This window comes from Serinus canaria, chromosome 3 (genome assembly GCF_022539315.1).
Source record: "Serinus canaria isolate serCan28SL12 chromosome 3, serCan2020, whole genome shotgun sequence".
Taxonomy (NCBI): domain Eukaryota; kingdom Metazoa; phylum Chordata; class Aves; order Passeriformes; family Fringillidae; genus Serinus; species Serinus canaria.
In genome coordinates this window covers 36,407,128-36,427,797 of record NC_066316.1, presented here as the reverse complement: position 1 = coordinate 36,427,797, position 20,670 = coordinate 36,407,128, and the positions used below count along the sequence as shown (strand labels likewise).

General features: G+C 36.5%; 1 protein-coding gene across 1 annotated transcript in view; it reads right to left on the bottom strand.

Moving 5' to 3' along the window:
- Nucleotides 1-20,670, bottom strand: part of SMYD3 (SET and MYND domain containing 3) — a 380,180-nt gene that overhangs the window by 73,505 nt on the left and 286,005 nt on the right. Inside the window, exons 6-7 of the mRNA XM_050973100.1 lie at nucleotides 4,126-4,193; nucleotides 1,539-1,641 (exon numbers count right to left, since the gene is read on the bottom strand). Coding sequence (XP_050829057.1) covers nucleotides 1,539-1,641; nucleotides 4,126-4,193 — 171 coding nt within the window. The remainder of the gene's footprint in view (nucleotides 1-1,538; nucleotides 1,642-4,125; nucleotides 4,194-20,670) is intronic.

Sequence of the window (20,670 nt, the reverse complement as noted above, 5' to 3'; positions counted from 1 at the left end):
TGACATGCATCTTCATTAGCTCAGATCATGACATGAGTTAAAACTCAGCTCACAACAGATGATACAGTTTCACGTACATATGTTTGTAAATTCAATGCCTGGCTATTACTAAAACTGAGCTCACCCTGCTGCAGGCAAGCAGAAAGGCAGTGTGGAAAGTTGCATCAAAATCATCATGCAGAACACAAAATGAAAAGAGGTAGAAGTTGTGTATAAGGAAAAGTAAATAGGTACTGACAATAATATTGAACTGCTGACTTGTACAGACCCTCACAAAAATTTTATTTCCCTTCTTACTCCCATTACAGATCTAAACCTAATACTGGCTTTGTAGCTTTACTTTGTCTCTTAAGCCTTAAGCCCATTTTATTTCTGGTAAGACATTATAGTCTGCTGTATTTCTAAAAAAGCAACCCATCTTAGTGAACTAGGAAGCCAAGAGGAAAGTTATGGTTTATGGATAAAATAGAAGGAAAGTGTCTATAATAATACTAAAACAAGAATGCTGGACTGAAAAAATGTCTATAATTAATAGCTCCACAAACATATATTGCATCCTGAAAGGTTTCTCTTGGCAAAAAGGTAAGCAGGCAAATACATTTCTGTTGGTTCTTAACACTGTTTTCCTGAAAATCGTATTCTACCACTTCCTTATTTTGATGGACTAAAAAAATTTTCTACCATTTACTTACTTTCATGCCCTAGTACCTTTGAGAAAAGATTATAAAAGAAGAAACTTCATAGGGAGGTAAATAAATTCTGTGCCTAAATCAAATAAGTATGGTCTTCATATTTACAGTGTTTTAAGAACAAGTGTGAATGAATCATATTTACATTAGGTTATGATTTTGAAATGACCAACAGCTAGGACTGTGTAGGTCATTGATGCATCTGAAATTACATATCTGCACACCTTTCCTTCCAGGTCTTACTGAATTAAGCAAATTCAGTACTGCATCGCTACAAAACACTTTTATTTTTGATTTCTAGTCACAAATGCTTATTTTCAAATTAATACAAGTGCTATTTTTTAAAAAAGTAGAGAATACCTTAGATCAAATCACAAATCTCTTGAAAAGGATATTTTGAAGTCTTTCCTAGTGAAATGGACAAGCAAACAAACCTTGTTTTGTTGCTTTCACTGTCAATGAAAGGTTTACTACGACTGCATGGTTGCCGCCTGACAAATGTTATTGTTGCAATGACTTAGGGAACACTGCATTCCACTCAGAAATACTCCAAGTGTTCCCATCAGGGTAAAGACACTCAAATACAAACAAAATGAAGTGCCTAGAGGAGGAAAGGAGGAACAGGAATTTATCAAGACTGCTAGTGATTTATGAGAAGTAATGATTACGGGGCCCAGGCAGTGTGAAGAGATGATTCTATTTATCATTTTCCTCCTGATAGCTATGTGCTAGAAAGTGGCATCAATATATCATCAAAATATTAAGCTGGTGGCCCGGCAGTCTGGAATTTATTTAGGGAGATGTCATTGTTGCAGGTGTCTGTGATGGAAGGGAGGACAAGTTAATTACCTCTTCACCAATCTGGATCTCTCGGACAGAGTGAAGTAAAAGCTGGAATCCTTCAAAAACGATCACACAGTTTGGGTCACAGCTGTGGTTCAGTAAAGACATGCTGTGAGGGGTGAAAGAAAGAAAAAAAAACTTAACAGAGGAGTCTCCTCTGCCATTTCCCATTTATCATTTGAAAGTAGCTAACATGATTACATCTGAAGTATCAAGCAATTAAGTCATGAAACAAATAAATTCCCTGTTAAATCAGCTGCTCCTGGTTAGGGGAGGAAAATGAATGCTTAGAAGATTTATATTCCTTGGTAATAGGAGCCATGCTGGGATCTCTTCAAATGTTTCTGCCTTTTGTGTATTCAGGGCAGGAGGAAGGCAATGGCCTCCCAGTGCCTCTCTGGGAGCCCTGATTCAGGGGACTGGACAAGAAGGGAACAAGGTAACCCTGTTACCTTGACACTTCCCTTGTTACCTTGACAGTAATTCCCTTGGCAAGAGGGACTGAGCTCTATTTCTGCTGCTTCTGCTCAGTTTCAGGGCACCAACCTTATCAATTACCTGTCATTGCAAGCCCAGCTCAAAGAAGCCAACAACCAACATGTATTTCCTATCAGGAGAAAATGGAGCATACTATGTCCCAAAGCCAAAGAAGTTGGTGTATAAAGTTGAGAGAGGAAACATGGCCATTGTCTCCGTTTTAAAGCAGATTTTGGCCCAGCCTCTGTTCTTGTGGCATGTGACAGCTGGGGCAGCACAGCTCATTTGGGAGCTGCTGGCACCCTCAGGAGACACAAGCACTGCACAAGCACACCCTTCCCTCTCTCTGAAGGAGGCTGCTAACAACATCTGCTATATAATTCTGAATCACCAGTTTCCTTAGCTGAGAAACAACTGACTTTGCCAGGCAAACGTTTCTGCTGTAGCAGAAATGGGGTTGATGGTTTTTTCCCTATGGGAATGACGGATTGAAAGAAAAATTCTGGCATTATCAGGCTGGAAAAAGAATTTTTGGCTTACCAAATTCTGTCCTTGTCCTTGTCTGATTCAGTTACTCAAAATCCCAACTGATGGTGGTAAAATAGAGGATGTTGCCAAGGGTCAGAGCCCTGCACCAAACCATGTTTATTTAGTTGGGTTTTTTTGACTCTTGCAGGAGCTATCAACAGGGGTCTGACTCTTTTGGTATCCCTTCTGGCCTAATAAATATCTGTGGTTAATCTCCTCAAGAACCCACTGGGAGAGTGTATCCCTTACACTTATTATGAGATCACTGGGCATACTCTCAAAGCTGCTCACAATGTGATGCACAGCAGGGCCATAGGATTTTACCTATTTCAAAATATTTTGTGATGCTGAAGCTATCAAGCCATACAACAACACAGAACCTCTTAATAAGGCTTAATAAAGAACCTTTAAATAAATCTTGTCTCATGGAGACACTAGTGTGTTTGATGGCAATTTCCTCTGGAAGCATATGAATTCATCTGGGAGGACATTTGCCAGGACTTGTAAACCACAGATTTAAAGTTCTCAATTTTTCCAGCTGTTTTGCTATAACAAAATCCTAAACTGCTCTGAAGTGACCCAGGAAAGAGTCTCCGGCATCCCTTGGCAGTGCATCATCATTGAACACAGACAGATATTTTCTTCACAATTAAGGGCTTTTTCAACCAAAAGCAAGCATTTCCCTAATAATAATGCTCAAAAATAATATTTCATTTTTCTCAATTATTGTTTTCATTTCATTATGAAATCAAATGACTGCTTTGCACTCTTCATGACACTAATTTCCATGTCCTCCTAACTACCTTTTCCTCATCTTTACTACAAAGCAGATCTCAAGATATTAAGTGTCCTTAGTTAAATCTTACATATAAGATTAGAAAGAAAAGAAACAGCAGTAACAGGCCAACTGAGGTACTGACAAACATAATTCAACCATGCATCAACAAAAAAATTAGATGGCAAAACATACTTTCAAACTACATACTAATTTTCCATGTTTATGATGACAGGTTACTAATTCTATGAAGATAAAACCTTCATTGGTACATACTTCTTTCCTAATACAAATAAGAAACAATAATTTTGTACATCAGCACAAAATTACTGTTACTGTTACAACAGTAACATCTATCTCTTAAGTGACTTATCTTTTCACCTTACTGGTTTCTTTGTTATGGTAATTTACTTAGAAATATATCAACCTTTTCCTTTTAATTACTAATTCTGAAGGCTCTCAGCTGCAAAATATCTGTATTCTAAAGCATCATTGAACAGCATTCCCTTACTAGTCCCAGTTACACATTCTTGATGTCAGCATTTATTCTTACTTAGAAAAGACTACCACCTCCAAAAAAAAAAAATATAAAGATGTATACCATTTAAACTGTTTTAATGCTGTAATAAGGACTATTAAGAATGCTTTCAACTAGATTGTGTTTTTTTTACTCTTCTTTAATTTATTTCTGTTTCCCAGTTTCTCATTTAGACATGTTACCTGCTGGTTTGATGGTCCTTACAGCTACCTTGGAAAAAAGGAGAAAAAAACTGACATAGATTTTGCCTGTGAATGAAACAGTGTCCATAGTACCTGGGATAGAGGCCAACACCAACATCCTGCATCTCTCCATTACTGATGGTGAAACAGTTACAGGTCACCTGTAAAAACAAGGGAAAAAAAATCCAGGATTACCAGAATCATTTGGAAACCCCACACTCGAGTGAAAAAAAAACCCTTCCAAAATAAAATGAAGGGGCAAATGGTAATTAGATGGGAAACATTCAAGCCCAACACTAGTGCTCTTTCATTTTAGAGCAATCACATCTGGGACACACTCTCCTGTAAAACTGCTGTCAATTAAAGGCAGAAATATTAGTATCCTGAAAAAATGTGGGGTTAAACACATGCAGGGGCCCTCCTTTCCTGAAGTAGAAGGAAAAGAAGAAGAAAAAAGCCACCCTACACAGAGTCTGAGAAGCTCAGCCTAGGAACAACCTGGCAGAGGATAGTGACTGCTGGTGAAAAGAGTGGCTGTTTTCCATGCAGGAAACTCTGCTGATACCAGGCTCTCACAGCACCTTTCAATGAGTAGCAGTGGAACCCAAAGAATACATAAATATATATATATATATATATATATATATATATATATATATATATATATATATATATATATATATATATATACACATACACACACACATATACATATATATATGTGTGTGTGTATCTATCTATCTATATATATATATATATGGGACTGATTAGAAGTAAATAGCAGCCTCAGTTGTGGCAACCTGATATGGGCACAAATAAATGCAAAATCTTTCACATTATGGGCATTTTGGTTTGCATGTAGAAGATCTGATGACAAAGCATGTTCAAATTGCCATCCAAGGGAAATACAACCTTTTCTTTAATTTCAAATATTCAGATTGTAAATGTATTCTTCCTTCATATAATCATACAATATTAAAATGTTTTTAGAAAATAATGGGGAAAATGGAAGATTTCTGTAAGCAGATTTAGTCCTACCTCAAACTATCAGACTGAGCCTTTTTAGTGTTCAAGATATATCACCACTTAGTAAATGATTAACAAGTACAACTTTCATGTGCTTAAATGAAAAAAAAACAGAATTCAATTGTGAATGTATTTTTTAGGTATTTGATTTTTGGGGAAGAGCTGGTTTTATTGGTTTTTTACATTCATTTTTTTAGATATGTTGATCAGCTATCATTGATGTATTAATATCTTCTTTAGAAAAATACTGGATGATACTGCACATAGAAGAAAAGTCCCAGGTCTCTTCTGCATAGCATTGGATTATTAATGTCATTAATTCTTATTAGAACAGAAAATTAGTTAAGAGTAGGGTTTGGCAGACACGGAAATGAGATTTGAAAGTTGCAGTTTTATTCACAGAGTAATTGTCCAGAACAGTAAATGCACACCTATGCTTTAAAGGGGTACGCTGAACAATTTGAGAGTATAAATTATCCTATAAATTGACAAATTATTATTTATGAGACCATTAACCATAAGGTGAAAATGAAATCCTCTTTCAAAATTTCTCATAAATTATGACAGCAACATTAATTTAAATAAATGTACATGCAGTAGGGCATGTGTTTTTGTAAACTGTTAAACAATACTTTGATTAGTCTATTATTTATGTAACCCTTTCAAATGTTCCCTATCAATTACCAAAATCATACATCTTAGTTATTTCTTTCCTGTTGACATTGGGTATAAAGTGTCAGACAACTTCAGAACAAAGATTAGTCCATTTCAGGTGGCAATTATCCTGGTTCTAAAAATATTGACTTGATTTTGGTATTTATTGAAAAAAATTGCCTTCCAGGTAAAATAGAAAGAAAGCCAGCTTTTGTGTGCCTTAGCTCTCTCTAACAGATCATAAAGTCGCAGAGGTCAAGCATCTCCTAGAAACAAATGAATTCCTCTTTCTTGCAAATCTCTTATTACAACCATAACATATTTATATTAATATTATTGAATTTTGATCACCATAGAGTTATAGAGACGGTTTCATCTTTTTCTACTGAAGTTATATATTATATTATGTGAAAAGTTTTACACACAGAAGTCACAATAGTTTTACTTCTTCCTTTTTGAAACATGCATCCGTTTTTTATACCAGGATATCTTCAAAGAAAAATTTGAGATGAATGAATGTGCTGAGATTCAGACATCAAGGGCTATTTTTAATAGTAGTTCACTGTGAGGTACTTTTTAACCTCTCAGATATTTTCACAATAGACAGGTGCATCTCAATATCCAGTGAGGCAGTGAAATGCCATCTAGTTTCTAATTATTTACAGTTTCAAATATAATACTGGGAATCCAAAGTATACAGGGCCAAATCTAAAAAGGCATTTAATACACAAACACAGGCAGAAGCCTAAGTGCTCCCATGAGTTCTGAGCTGTATGATTCAGTGCACAATCCTGCCAGAGGCATAGGATGTGTCAGGTGCTCTGAGGTTTGTTTAATCTCTGAGAAGACAATCTTTCCCCCTTTTAAGCTCAGGAATGGAAAACAACGACGGCAATACACAAATAATGTGTGCTGCAGATAGTAACCCTAGTCATGGCTGCTGTCTGTGCTCAGCAATGGAGAGAGAGGAACTGAGATTAGGGTGGAGAGGGAAGGAAGATCTCACCATTTACAGTGTGAGAAATTCTGATGTAATGACAATCCTCCATAGACAGCTAGCAGTCTACAATGATAGAAAATATGAAATATTCATAGCCTGCTACTATATGGTTGGGTTTCTGTTCTCTTTTAGATTTGTTACAAAGTTTTTTTTTTAAAAATCTACCTAATCACTTCTACATTTCTATTTATAAAAACTTTTAGGATGTTTTAAGTCTGACTTCAAGATCTGTTCTATCAAGGGGAGTGACAAGATTTCAAAAAAGAATTGGTATTGTAGATCACAACTTCCAAGGAACAAAATGAAGATGGCTTTTTTTTTTTTTTTTGAGAACACCCAAAGAAAAGTCAGTTTTTCTAGCTTCCCAAAATTCACAGATGCAGCTCAAATAACAGCCAAATCTGGAGTATCCAAATTTCTGCAGGAGAGCATGAGTAAGCTGCTTGTTCCTGAGGCAATTGTTTACAGATCAAAGCCTACTGGGACTGGAAGTTAACTAACTGTTTCTAGGGGAAAAAACCCAACACATAAACCCAAGGCAAAACAAACATTTTCTCATGCATCACAGCATTTCTTTCAAGTTGCATAGTTATTTTGTGCTATCTTTTTTTTATCTTAACTGATCCACCTTATTCCTTATACTACAGTCAGGTCCTATGTGATCACAGATTTAAAAATAAGAAAAATAAGCAATTCTCAGCAACTGAGTGCTTCAATAACAGCGTTCTTCCATATGCTCCTTGTTGTCTTAACTCCTGCAAAATCATTTGTCTCAGTAATTTAATTTGTGTTGGTCTCTTCTGAATCCTTTAAAAATTCCTCTCTATCCAGCTACAAAGCACTAAGACAGCATATCCACATACAGAAACAGAACCAAGTACTCACAAAGTTTGTTATACCCACAAATAAATAAAATTGCCGCGTATTTCAGAACTTCAAAGTGCAAAGACAAATTCCTTGCTATTTCTAAAATTTCTGAAAAAATTTTACATCTCCCAGCAGGAGAACAAAGGGAAAATTCTAAGGGGGGGGAGTCACAAACTTTTCAAAATGCAAAACTTCAAAATATTCTAGAGCGATCAAGCTGAATCATCATAGCCTGTTTGGCCACAGAGCCAAACTTAACAGTTAATAGAATTAACTTAACAGGTTATAGAATCACTTCCGAGTGTTTGAGTTACCTCCATGGCAATAAATCCTGCAAGTTTATTTAAAAGGAGGTGCTATTTGAGACAACCAACAATATTATATAAACTGACTGAATTAAATGAAAAGATTTGTTCTTTTGAGGCTGCACACATTTTAGAGATGTTCCCTTTACCCAGAGAGGTAATACAAGTAGAAGACATAATCTCTCCTAGACTGGTAAACACACAATGAGTAAACCAGCTTTACTGACTGGCCAATACTCTCAGGCATACCTTATCACCAAACAAAAATTACTGCAACCTGTTACATTTGATTTTCCCTCTGTGACTACTGAAAACTCTGTAAATTTACCCTGTAAAGAGGCCACTGTTCTCAAGATGTCTAAAGCTACTGTCTGAGCAATCTCTGTCATTGCCAGACTCACAGTCTAGAGAACAGTCATGATTTATTTTGGTGTTTGCATTTGACAGAGTACAGAGGCTTCAGTTTTGCAACATAACGAGCTGAATTTGCTCTCAGTTCAGACCTCATTCCTACAGCTTTATACTGAGGATTTGCCTTTGGGTTAAATAAAGCAGAGTTAGACTTGACAGCAGGACATTCCAGATTTGGAATTTCAGACACTCAGACAATGAAACACATCAATAAGGGTGTAAGGGAAAGAAAACAAATCATTATTGGCCAACACTCGCTGCACTGATCAAATTACAAACACCAGGGCTAATAATCAATCATTTTGTCTCCACGTGTTCCTGTTACTGCAGCACAGTGAGGCAGCTCTTACAACACACGTAAGAAACCCTCCCAAGGACTTCCAAAGGGTATATTGCACTGATAGGGTCAATACAATTTTCAGCTCTGACATACAATGACTCCAGCCATCCCTGTAAATGGTGTGTCACAGCTGGTGTATTCTAATCCACCACCAGGAAGAAAGCCATAACAAACCCTTTTCCCCTAATTTATTAACCCAATGCAATGTAAATTAAAAATAGATATTAAAAAAAAGGCCTTTCATGGATTATTAAGTTTCTCATTCACACTGAAGCTGCCTGGGTATATCACTGGTCGTGGCCAACTATTTAACAAAAGATACTGCAATGAGTTCTCGTGTTAACAGACTTCTCAAGAACTCAAACATTTTTCCAGGAGGAAGGGGTGAGCAGTAAATGCTATGTGAGGGGCACATTACCTCAAATGACCAAGGCATACTCCAGAGACCTTCTAGAACCACCACATCCCACTACAGTTCTGCACTGATAGCTCTTTCCCACTGGAAGATGAACAGAAAACAGGCACAGATGGTTGATAGATCTCAAATCTGCTAATTACTTCATTTGGCACACAGAGCACTAGAGCAACAGTGCTAAACTGTAAAGCCACAGCAGTGACAGGCCTGTCAAGCCCCTGCTTTAAGTGTACAACACTCAACTGCTTGTGCCTACAGTCCAGGACATCCAGGCTTTCTACTCAGACAGAGCTCCTCGCTCTGAAATGGCAGCTCTGTCCGTGGTGGGAAGGCATCTGCTACCTGAACACTGCCCTGGAAGGAGCCCTGGAATGAGGCACATTTGAAAACTAGACCTTTGTGCCTCATATATACATGCTTACAGGTTTTGCCATATCAGGCACTTAAAATCCAATCCTACAGTTCATTCAACTCAGGACACACTTACTGGCTTCCATGAGAGCCACAGAAACAAAATGAGATGAAAGAGATATCCGAAAGAAGAAAATAGGTGAAGAGGGGAAAAAAAAGCTTCTTCAGTGTTTTGACAGAATCACAGAAGAAACTGAGCTGGAAGTGACCACGAGGATCATTGACTCCAACTTCTGCCCAAGAATCACAGCATGGGCCCAAGTGTATTGTCCAAATGCTTCCAGACAGAAATCAAAACATATTAGAAGAACTTAGTCTGCAAATGTAAATAAGAAAACTTTCCCTAAGTAAAAGGCACACGTAGTTAATATGTTTATGATATTTGCTCAGAAGCCAAAGTATGCTGCAAAACCATGAAATTTGAAAAATTTGTTTCACACCTTGACTGAATTCACAAGTACTTAATTTTACTTCAAAGACTTCCTTATGATCTCTTGTGCCAGATCATCAACATTTTGGCTGAATTAAAGCCTACCATTTCTTCAGAGCTAGTTACACCAAAGATACACATTTCCAATTCCTTAGTTCTTCATCTTAAGCCTTTGGACATCTTTTCTTCACATCAACTAACAATATTTCAGGCCTTTTTTGCTATCCTAGCACAGGAAGTTTTCTGATGAGTGTGCAGAAGACAGGTATCCCTTGCAGATAGGCTGTCACCATCTACAAGACAGGAGACCAGAAATTTGCCCTGACATTAACAGATAATTTAGTGCAAGTGTGCTTCAGGCATCCCTTTACAGTACTCAGCTAAGTGGTGCAATTTTCATTGAAATGGAATGAAAATAGGTCATGGTAAATTACCTCCTCTCTCCTCAATCCCACACATACTTCTCCAATCTTTCAAATAAAAATATTTAGTTATGCAGCTAAATATATTTGATTACTAGGAATTTCAAAGCCATCATTACTAGGACAAATGTTATGTTTGCTATGAGCACCTTTTTCTTTTTAAATGCATGTGGAACATGTAGTTTAAAACCTGGACTTGAAAAGGTAAAGCTTGAAACATGCAAAATTATTGCACTCTTAGCGTAAAACAAATATCTTGAATTTTTGCAGGACTCCCATTAAAATTTTGTGCAACCTGTCTTAGCCTTTTCACAAATTTTCTTCTGACAACAGTCAGAAAGTCTCATGGTCCCCTTGGTGAAATTTTAGCTTTTACCCAGCTCTGTAAATGTTATTATTATTCCTGCTTTTTGGAACAGAACTGAAATGCATCTATTTCAGGAGCAGAACAGGAGAGTGAGAGCTGCAAAGCACTAATGGATCATATCACAGTATGCTTGCAGCATTTGGCATTATTAATTGGAGTGGAGTAGGAGCATGACATCCTTCTCTTCATCCTCATTTTCCTACTGGTAACTCCACTCCAGTGAAATGGGGCAGAGTTATTAGCTTGATTTCAACAGCCACTGCATGCCCACTTATTGAAAACACACTGCTTGTTTATGAATGGGATCAAACTTCATGGGCATCCAGGAGTCATTAACTGACATTGGGTTTGTCATGCCTATTTTGCTACAGATAGATGTTTAAATTCTTTGTAATGATATATTAAAAAAAAAAAAACAAGTTAGACTTACTATGAATTATTAGGGTGAGATTCAGCTACAGATGCTTGTATGAAAATTACATAGGCAAAGTCAAAACCTAATGAATTACTCTTACATAACTTCAGCTAATAATGTGGGTGGAACAAAGTACTACGTGCCACCTCTTTCCATTACTCAGGTGATTTCCTCACACCAAACTGCTAGGCAGTTCAAGATAGGTCAGAGAAATTCCAACCTAAATATTTCAGTCTTTGATGATGATATAGAGGCAATATACTTGTTATTCCTTTTGAAAGTGCTTGCTGAGCTGGACCTTCAAGTATATTTAACTTTTGAAGTTCATCAACCATAAGTCTTTGGATTTGGTCTATTTGGCTTCCTAGAATTTTTGCCTTGCCTTGCCTTTGCCTTCTCCCATAGTGCAATAATATCTTTTCTACTGAGCAGAGGGGATAGGGAACAAGGGGGACTATAAAAATCTGGAGAAAACTTTTTTATGCAATTGCTTTAAATTGTTTCTACTAGGAAATTTCTGAAAGTACAAAAGCTGAGAATGATTGAAAGAAATTTCAAAAGGGGTAGAAAAAAAGGAAACATCTCTTCCAAAACGTTATGGCCTGAAATGAGTGCTTTTTAATCTTAAAAACTTAAACAAATGTAAATAAATATCTTGATTTTGAAACTTCTTCTGAAACTGGCAACAAAACCCATTTGATTAATTTAGAAACATGGAAAGCATTTTTATGAAAAAACACTTTTTTTCAATTTTTATTTTTTTATATGCAGCATGTGGTTTTTGAACCAGCACTAGTCTCACTTTGCTACTTGACTTAAAATCTAAACCAGAGATGACTGGGGAGTTTTAGGACTGAACCTAAGACTTTTTTTCCTTGGTATGGTGAAAAGAAATACATGGCAACCCCATATGGAGCATATGACTAACAACCTGGCTGTGTCCATGATCACTGACGAGCCAGCCTAGCCCAAACCTGCTCTGTTTTGCATTAGCCAAACAAAATTTCAGGCTCTTATACTGTTTGTGCATTGAGGCCCAAAAGAAAACTGATACCACTGCCAGTTCCTTCAATTTTTCTTACACTTCTTCTCTATAGATAAGTTACTATTGTTTTGCTTTTGACATACAGTTTTACCAAAAGGAATAAGTGTAGTTCTTTTTATCATATCAATGAAGAAAAATAAAAAAAGTTTTAGGTAACTTAGATTTGTTTATTTTCCAACCTATTCCTGTAATTCAGACTGGGTGACGTTATTAGTTCTACAAATCAGTACATCAGACATGCCCTTTTGTAAATTCATCACCTTTAGTGACATAACCCCCTTTCTTCCCATTAAAGACATTAGGAAATCAGTAAGACAATAGGAATCACGTACTGTTCTTCCAGATAGTTGGCAGTCAAAAATCTTTTGAGAGCAGGTAATTTAAATTATGTGTAAAACCATGATTTGACAAATACATGTGCTGTTCGTAAAGTGCCAACAAAGAATATCCTAAATAAACTGTTCTCCTTTGAAATTTTTTGAGCATTTGGTTAGCATATGCCTACAGAATGCATTTTTTCCCACTCTTAGACCTTCCTTCCACAAGCAGGGTATGAAGAGTGCTGCCAGATACAATGACTGATGCTCCTGTGCCATAGCAGGTGATGTGTCTGAGGCAGCCTAGACCTGCCAGGAACAGGGAAAAGGAGTGGAGTACCACCTGGTATTCATCCTATTTATCAAGTCCAGGAGGCAATTAGAACTTTAACAGGAAAAATAAAACTGTGAAACAAAATCTCACTCTCTTTTTAACTCTGAAGCACTGAAATACCTAGCTGATTGCCTTAATGAGAGGTCTTTTGGGGGAAAAGAGTAGTGGCCTGTTGAAGGCACTGAAGAAATGGTTTAATCCAGACCACAGTTGAAGATCTCTTCCTGACTGAAAAGGAAAACTGTGCTCTACACATGTGCACTGCCACAGAAGGGTGAATATGCCCATAGAAAATAGCAGGAGATGTAAGCCAGAATATATAAGATGAAGGCAATGTAAGTATGAAGTAGAATAATATTTAATTTAAAGATGTGATGTGATGCATAGAACAAACTAAAGCTAAAGCAGTGAATTTAAGGTCTGTATAACTCAAGCACTCAATATTCAATGAGTTCTTGGATTTCCACAGAATGTGTGCATTCTTAATATCTTATCATTCTTAATAACTCCCCAAGGATTTCCAGCCAGCATTTCTTTTATATCTCTCTATTTTGGGGCCATTTTTTTTCAAACAATGCAATGACCAGGAAACAGTTTATATAATTCAGTTTTTGGAATTTCATTACACTGGACATCTCTCAACACAGCACATACATGTCCAGTTACAGTGAGGTACAGCTTTTGTGCTGATGCTGCTCATTTTCTCATTCCCCCAGTTCTAGTCCAACATTCTTGGACAATCCTATTTGATGACAAACCATAGTCAGTGAATGACATCTAACAATACTAAAGACTATTTGCTAGTGTTTTATACTATATTTGACATGAGGCAAATCTAAAAAACCCCCAGTCCTGCTCTGTGGTCCTGGTCTCCTTTGGAACACAGGGTGCACGTGGCACCCAGGACCTAAATCAGAACATTGCAGAGCTGCATTTCTCAGGCCAGGCCAAGGGACTTTGATTGAAAGGCTCTGGATGCTACAACCAGCTCCAACCAGAAATGACTGAAGAGTTGGTACCAAGTTACAGGAAACCCCTTTCGCATTTTGTCTGGATTCTTTTTACTTCTGAAGGTATCAGTAGAAAACAACTGCTATTTATGTCAAGAGAAGGAACCATGTACATGTATTGGGTGGTTACATGGGAACAGGGCTTTCAGTACCCACCATGCCTGTACTCCACAAACCAATACCCAGAAGCACCACTCCATCCATCAGGATTCCTTAGCAGAAGGCCATTACCTCAACAAAACAGAAAATTCCCAGCATACTGTTCCACCTACAACTGAACAGAATGCATTTTCCTTTGAAACAGTGTTTTTCTTTACCACATTAGATGTAGCCATTATACAGATTTTCTGCATTGTTAATATACACTATTATTATTTAGGAAAAAACATGCAATACTTAGAGAGAACATTAAGCACCACCTCCATTTGAGTAAGAGCCACAGAGAAAATGGAACAATTTACTCTAAATTAAGCTCAGACAGAGAACTCTGAGTCAAAGAACATCTAGCAATAAGTTGACAAAAGCACTGTAAACCAGCTAGATTTAAAGTAGCACAGCTAGAATCATAGCTTGCAGAAAAAGTCAGGAGAAAGCTGAAATTCTATGTATTCTTTCTACTTAATGAACTCTCTCAGGGCATACAGACTGTAAATTGGTGAGAAAATGGTCAAATAATTGCATTATTTGATCTTTTCACTTGTAATGGAAAAAAGAAAGTATTTAATTTTAAAAGTCTCTACCAGATATCTTGGAAATAAAGGAAGGTTATACAAACACTACATTGAGCTCACAGTTCAAATGCTTGTGGGTAGCTAACTAAAGTTCACAGACCTGTATGTAATTGCTGTCTACAGGAAATACTTGTGTTAGCAAAAGAATTTTCTCCCTGCTCCTTCACCTTTGCCCTTCCACAAACTCAGCAGCAAAGAAACTTCCTAAGAGCATTTCTGTGATGAACAAGGCTTTCTTCACCCTTACAAGATGAACTAAATATTACAGTCAGGAACAGAATCTTTCAACTTCTCAGAAATATGCTTTTAGCAACTATTAATTGATAAAGGGTATACTTATATACAAATAAGCTTGAAACAAAATAATCTACTCCCTGGTCATTTATCTTTGTCGAAACTTCACATGGCTGGGTTGGTTTTTTGGGTTTTTTTTTTTTTGAGCTTGCATCAAGAGTAAGAACAAAAAATTTACACTTATTTTAATGTAAATTGGCAGTGACTTCAGTGGCACCAGATGAGTTACACAAAACAGCAATCAAGTAGGAAGATAGTTCATAAATTGAACTTGAAATAAAATTTCTCTGAGCACTGAAATAGGGTGATCTAATTCCACGTGGTCAAATGTCTGTAAAATTCAGACAAAATAAATCACTGACAGTCTGCAAACTTTGATTTGCTTAATTCCTAACATAAGCTCTTCAGTACAACTGTCCCATGCTAACATTAAATAATAAAACATTTTTTTTTTTTAAACTAAGACAGTATCTGTGATATCATTAGATAGCCTGAATAGGGAAACTGGGAAGTTGAACAAACATTTTTAAAAATAACATTTCAATTTTTTCCCCCCTAGCTTGAGATACCTTGAAAGGCACAGATGAAAGGCACAGAAACTTTACATTTATCAAAATTGGTTGTGCTTTCCCAGGACTCAAATATATGTATCAAAATGATATATTGCCATTTACAAAGTGCCATTTACTGCCATAACAATACATTTTTCCATGGGAAAGTGACACTTTTGGGTTTGTACAAGTATCAAAGTTTCTTTACACAAAGAGCTGCATCATCTCACTTATACATGCAAGAGCAGGCAAGTAATTACCAGGGTGTAGCCTGCAAAGCTGATGCTTTCATTCAATTATACTTATGTTACAATTTTTAGGTTAAGTCAATAATCTTCATTACCCAGATTCAGGATATCAGAAACTTTAAGAACATGACCTCTGTATTTAGGACTCCCAACATGTGCTCTATTCATAGAGAGAGAATTACAATGGCCTTGTGTTATACATTCCAAGGGGGAAAGATGGCTGAGAGGGCTGTGATGGATTTACAAAACTAACAAAATATTTACAGAATACCCCTCTGAATTACAACACTCTCCTAGTGTTTTATGCTATTTTTTTGTGATATGCAGATTCACTCTTAGAAAATCCTTATGAACATTTTTCCTCCTCCTCACTTTGAGCTTTTTTCTCCCTTTTGTGCACACCTGATCTTTACATGTACCCAAAACAAGAAAACAGTGATTTCAGCAAGCAATGAAGACTAGCTGGTATTTCTATTACACCTGACAAAATGCAGGGTGACAGCAAAGAATAAAAATAAATATAATAATAAATATAGAATAAATAATCATTTTTGATCACATCACCTGTGGATCCTAGCAAATTCCTTGCCCTACATCCAAATGAAAACTCCAAATTTACACCGCAAAGCTCTCTTGTAATCATAACAAACTAAAGAAAGTGCAAAGTTGGATCAGAAATATGAACCACAAGGCAGAAGGTTATTCAAATCTACTGTTGCATTTCTTCTGCAGTTTATGACACTGATTCCCCTCCTTATGTTCACACTGTTTTTTACATAAACACCATGCCAAAAACCTAGATGTCAAAATACATTCTTCTGTCATGAATTAAGACCTTGAAAACTGAGTATTCAGTTATGATTATTTAAGAATACATTTTCCTTACATTTATATCTTGTCTCTCATCTGATTTGGCTGCATATGAAAATTTTACCTTCAAATTGTTATGACTACTTTCATGACTAGAACAAAGTAATTCAAAAACCCAAGAGATTTCACTCCAAGGAATCTTTCATGATACAATAAGATTTTAAAACAAAAAAATTACAAAATCACATTAGGTGAGTTTTCATTGTTAGCTTTTGTTATGAGAGCCATATGAGAGCAAACAAAGTACAGTCATTCCTTTTTCCACCAATGTGGAAATAATTCTCTTGTTTACATGTTATGACAGAATAGAATAATTCATTCCATCAATTCCTGTTTAAGTTACAGTTAAAATGTACTTTAAAACTATTTTACATGCTTTGTTATGTTTGGCCATTCATCTAAAATATAAAACAGCTGTGTGAAATTGTAAAATTGTAACATTTAGGTCTTAGAACAAGAATCTAAAATATCAAGCTTTCATATACCAAATACTTCCCTGGTTTTGTTTTGGTTTTGTCTTTTGCAGTTTTTTCTTTTGCCTTTAATTCTAATAAAAATGCAAAACATTTTGAAAGTTTAAATACTGATCTAGCCTTTGTAGTCAGCCTTTCCATACTGAGTCCAGCTGGTTTTCAATGGAGAGTCAGTAACATCACCTCCTTGGTGAAGTGGAAACAGGTGCCCCTTTCCATTGGCAAAGCTCTGACTTTGAATGAAGTACTGAAGCTTCACTGTTATTACCTCTTTGACATTTTATGCTCTCTGTGATAGCACCACATCAAAGTATCTTTTGAGCGATTACTATTTGATGGATCATCTCAGTCTGTTCAGATTGTGTAAGATATTAAAACCAAATATGTGAAAATTTTCCCTTAGGGTGAAATTTAGATTTCTAAATCTGTTTCTCCAAACTACATCTCCAAACCTTGAGTTAAATGTCCGTGACTTTTAACAATGAAGATAACAAGCAGGAAAAGAAAAAGCAACAAACACTATAAAATGACTGAATTGATAAAAAGAAATTAAATAGAACCCAAAACTACATGAGACGATGTATTCAAAACCAAGATCAAACAGATAACTTGTTTGGAATTAGCACTTAATAACAGTTTGTGGGTAGAGTGTGAAAGAGAGAATCTGGCAAAATACCAGTCAAGGCTGATGCAACTCAATTTCCTCCACCAGCAGCTCAAATGTATTACAATGTACAGGATGCAAAAGAACATAGGTAGAGTTTTGTTTCTAAAATTGTTGTACAACTTAGTTCTCTCAGTATTTCTAAGCAGCCATCCAGCTCAGACACATTCCTTACCTGTAAAGGCCTGCTGGTGTGATCTTGAAGGTGTCAGTGTGACAACCAGTGGCCAGCAGCAGCTTTTGCCTCTGCACAAAAATGCAGGGCTGAACTCAAGCCTTTGCAGCTGAATCTTCACCTGCCTGTGGATCTCCAGGTCCCTGGCTCCAAGCCACACTCACTAATTCACAAAATCTGTCTCTTATTAACTAAGGAGATATTACCAGTGGGACAGCTGGGGCCATGTAGACCACACACCTTGCCTTGGGAAGGGGGCTGGAGAAATACTGGAGTCCATCCTCTGACACCTTTGCACCTGGTCAGCACCTACCACATGGATATTGCACTGCCAGTTGTCTTATTGTAGGAATGACTGGACAAATCAGTATTAACACCTTGACCACATAATTATTCTCTTCTGCTGATTTACAAGCAAAAAGGTTCAGGTTGTCACCTAACTTTGTACAAACTATTCAGTCATTTGATGATGGAGAAATAAATGCTCCATGCTTTGCTCTTGTTTTAGAAAGAGGCCCTGCTCATGCAAGCACTTACAGAGAAATTTTTTTTTCCATCTGAGCTTTCTCAATAACTTTTAAAAGGTGGCTGACAGGTAGGTTACTCCTGCCATTTCTTACCTGCCTCAGTTAAGTCCCCCTGCAACCCAAGCCCTGTGAAAGGCTCACCCATTCACTTGAATATTGCTATTCCAGTCATAGCTAGTTGTGTTTTATGGCTTACTGTGTCTTAGTCCCTTCAGTGGGACTTCTGTAAGGAAGAAAATGTGAACTTCACATTTATTTTTTATTGAATACACATATGATTTTCATGCAGAATCTGGCCATTGGGAAGATTCCCAAGGCAGAAGACCCAGCACCATTCCCAGGATCTGCTGCATGAGATGGGAGGAAGACAGATACAATTGTGCAGGGTGCCTTTTTCCATGCTTATAATAATAATTATTATTATAATTTTATATAATATAAAATTATAATTATTTTTACATGCTTATTAATAAATATGTCACTGAGTAGTACTTGACAATACTTAAGGAAATGAATGCAGAATTCTCTTACCAGTGGAAACATGTTAAAGTGGGAAATCAAGTGAAGAACACTTTGTCTTAATAACTAAAAAATTATCTGCTCCACTATACTTCTCTAAGACTGGATAACAGCAGCAAAGGTCAAGAAAGCTGATCAGGTTCTAGGAGAGCTGAATCACTACCAGTATGTGGGAAGATAGAAGCAGGGATGTTTTAGTCAAAACCAAAAAATAATTACTGAGCTTCTAAAAAGCCATTATTTAAAAAGCTTTATTTATCCAAATCAGACACATCTATCCCAAGACATATAAAATGGCAATTGCAAAATAAATCTCACTGATATTTACTTATTCACACTTCTCCCTGGAGATCTCTGTGCATGACTATGAACATACTCTCATGCCACTTCATGTGTTTGTCTAAAAAAAGAGATGTTATTTAACAATATGGTCTTTGGCAGAAGTTAGACATAAAGCCACACATTCTGCAAACCAAGTATCCATAGTAACCAACTGCACAATAACTGAGCTTAGCTATTATCAATTTCAAAATAATTCACAAATAAAAATACAGCTTATTTAAATCAATAAACATCTGAGCCTGTTCATTCCCTTCATTTCAACAAGCAAATAATTTTCAAGAAATCATTTACCCTGCAAAAGCAGCTTTTTTCTTGACTTTTGGAATCCCTGATAGCAGACTGAAAATCTGTCAAAATTAATTTCAAATCAGCTCAAGCCTTCATTCTTGCTGTTGCTGCTTTTGACCTCCATGAGCCAACCATGAACTACATAGTAAAAACTCACACTCAAATACTAAAATTGTGACAGTTCCTAAGTCTGCAGACATGTATGCTGACTTAAAAATTAATGCTTTTAGTTTATTGCAGTTTATTACATTACATTGCAATGTAGATGCTAAATGTAAATCCCAGTCCCAAAGACAAGATGCAAGATGTCCTGCCCTAATACATTAGGAATTAAAGGAACAATGAATCTCAGAATATATTGATTTTTTATTTTTTAACCCACAGAGAAATTGTCACCCAGACCATGATGAGACTTTATATTTTGCAAATAAAATTTTCTTTTTTTTCCTCCTGGTATCATCTCATTATTGGAATGACCACTTTTGTAATTTCTCTTGCCTCAAATTCAGGAAGCAAAATAACACAGCATTTCATCAGTAGGGAGAAATGAAAAATGTAATGCTTTTGGATATCCTTTTCTCATTGCAGTGTCTCATAAAACTTAATTCCTGCTTCTCACTTTGGCAATTCAGTTTTCAGATGTCAGAAGGCCTGAAATACTATTTTTTGTCTATATATGTGTAGCTTTATATTTCTATTTGCTCAAGGACATCAAGCAACATGTAGACATTAATTAGTTAAGCATTACGACACCTCTGTGAAGAATGGAAATGCAGAACTGAATAATAAAGAAGTTGAATGTAACACCAAGGACACAAAGCACCTCAGCAGCAGTTTGGCCTACAAAGGAGTTTTCTTGAAGTCGTTGACTGTATCCAAAAGGTTTACGGTTAGAAAGGAAAAAAAACCCCTTAATGTTATTTCAAAAATAACAGAAGCATAAAATCCACAACTGAAATAGGATTCCTGGCTTTACCCTTCCCTGTGGCACACGATGATGGTGCAGAGCTGCAGTACAGCTGCAGGCACAGTGCTGTTCATGTTATGCCAGTTAAGGAGCCATGTACTATTTCATGTTTTCTGTCTTGGCTGCACGATGCTGTGAAATTGGACAGCAGCTCCAGTGCACTTCTCTGGTACATTTGCAGCCTGCACTTGCCTTTCTCTACTTATGCAGATTACTGCAT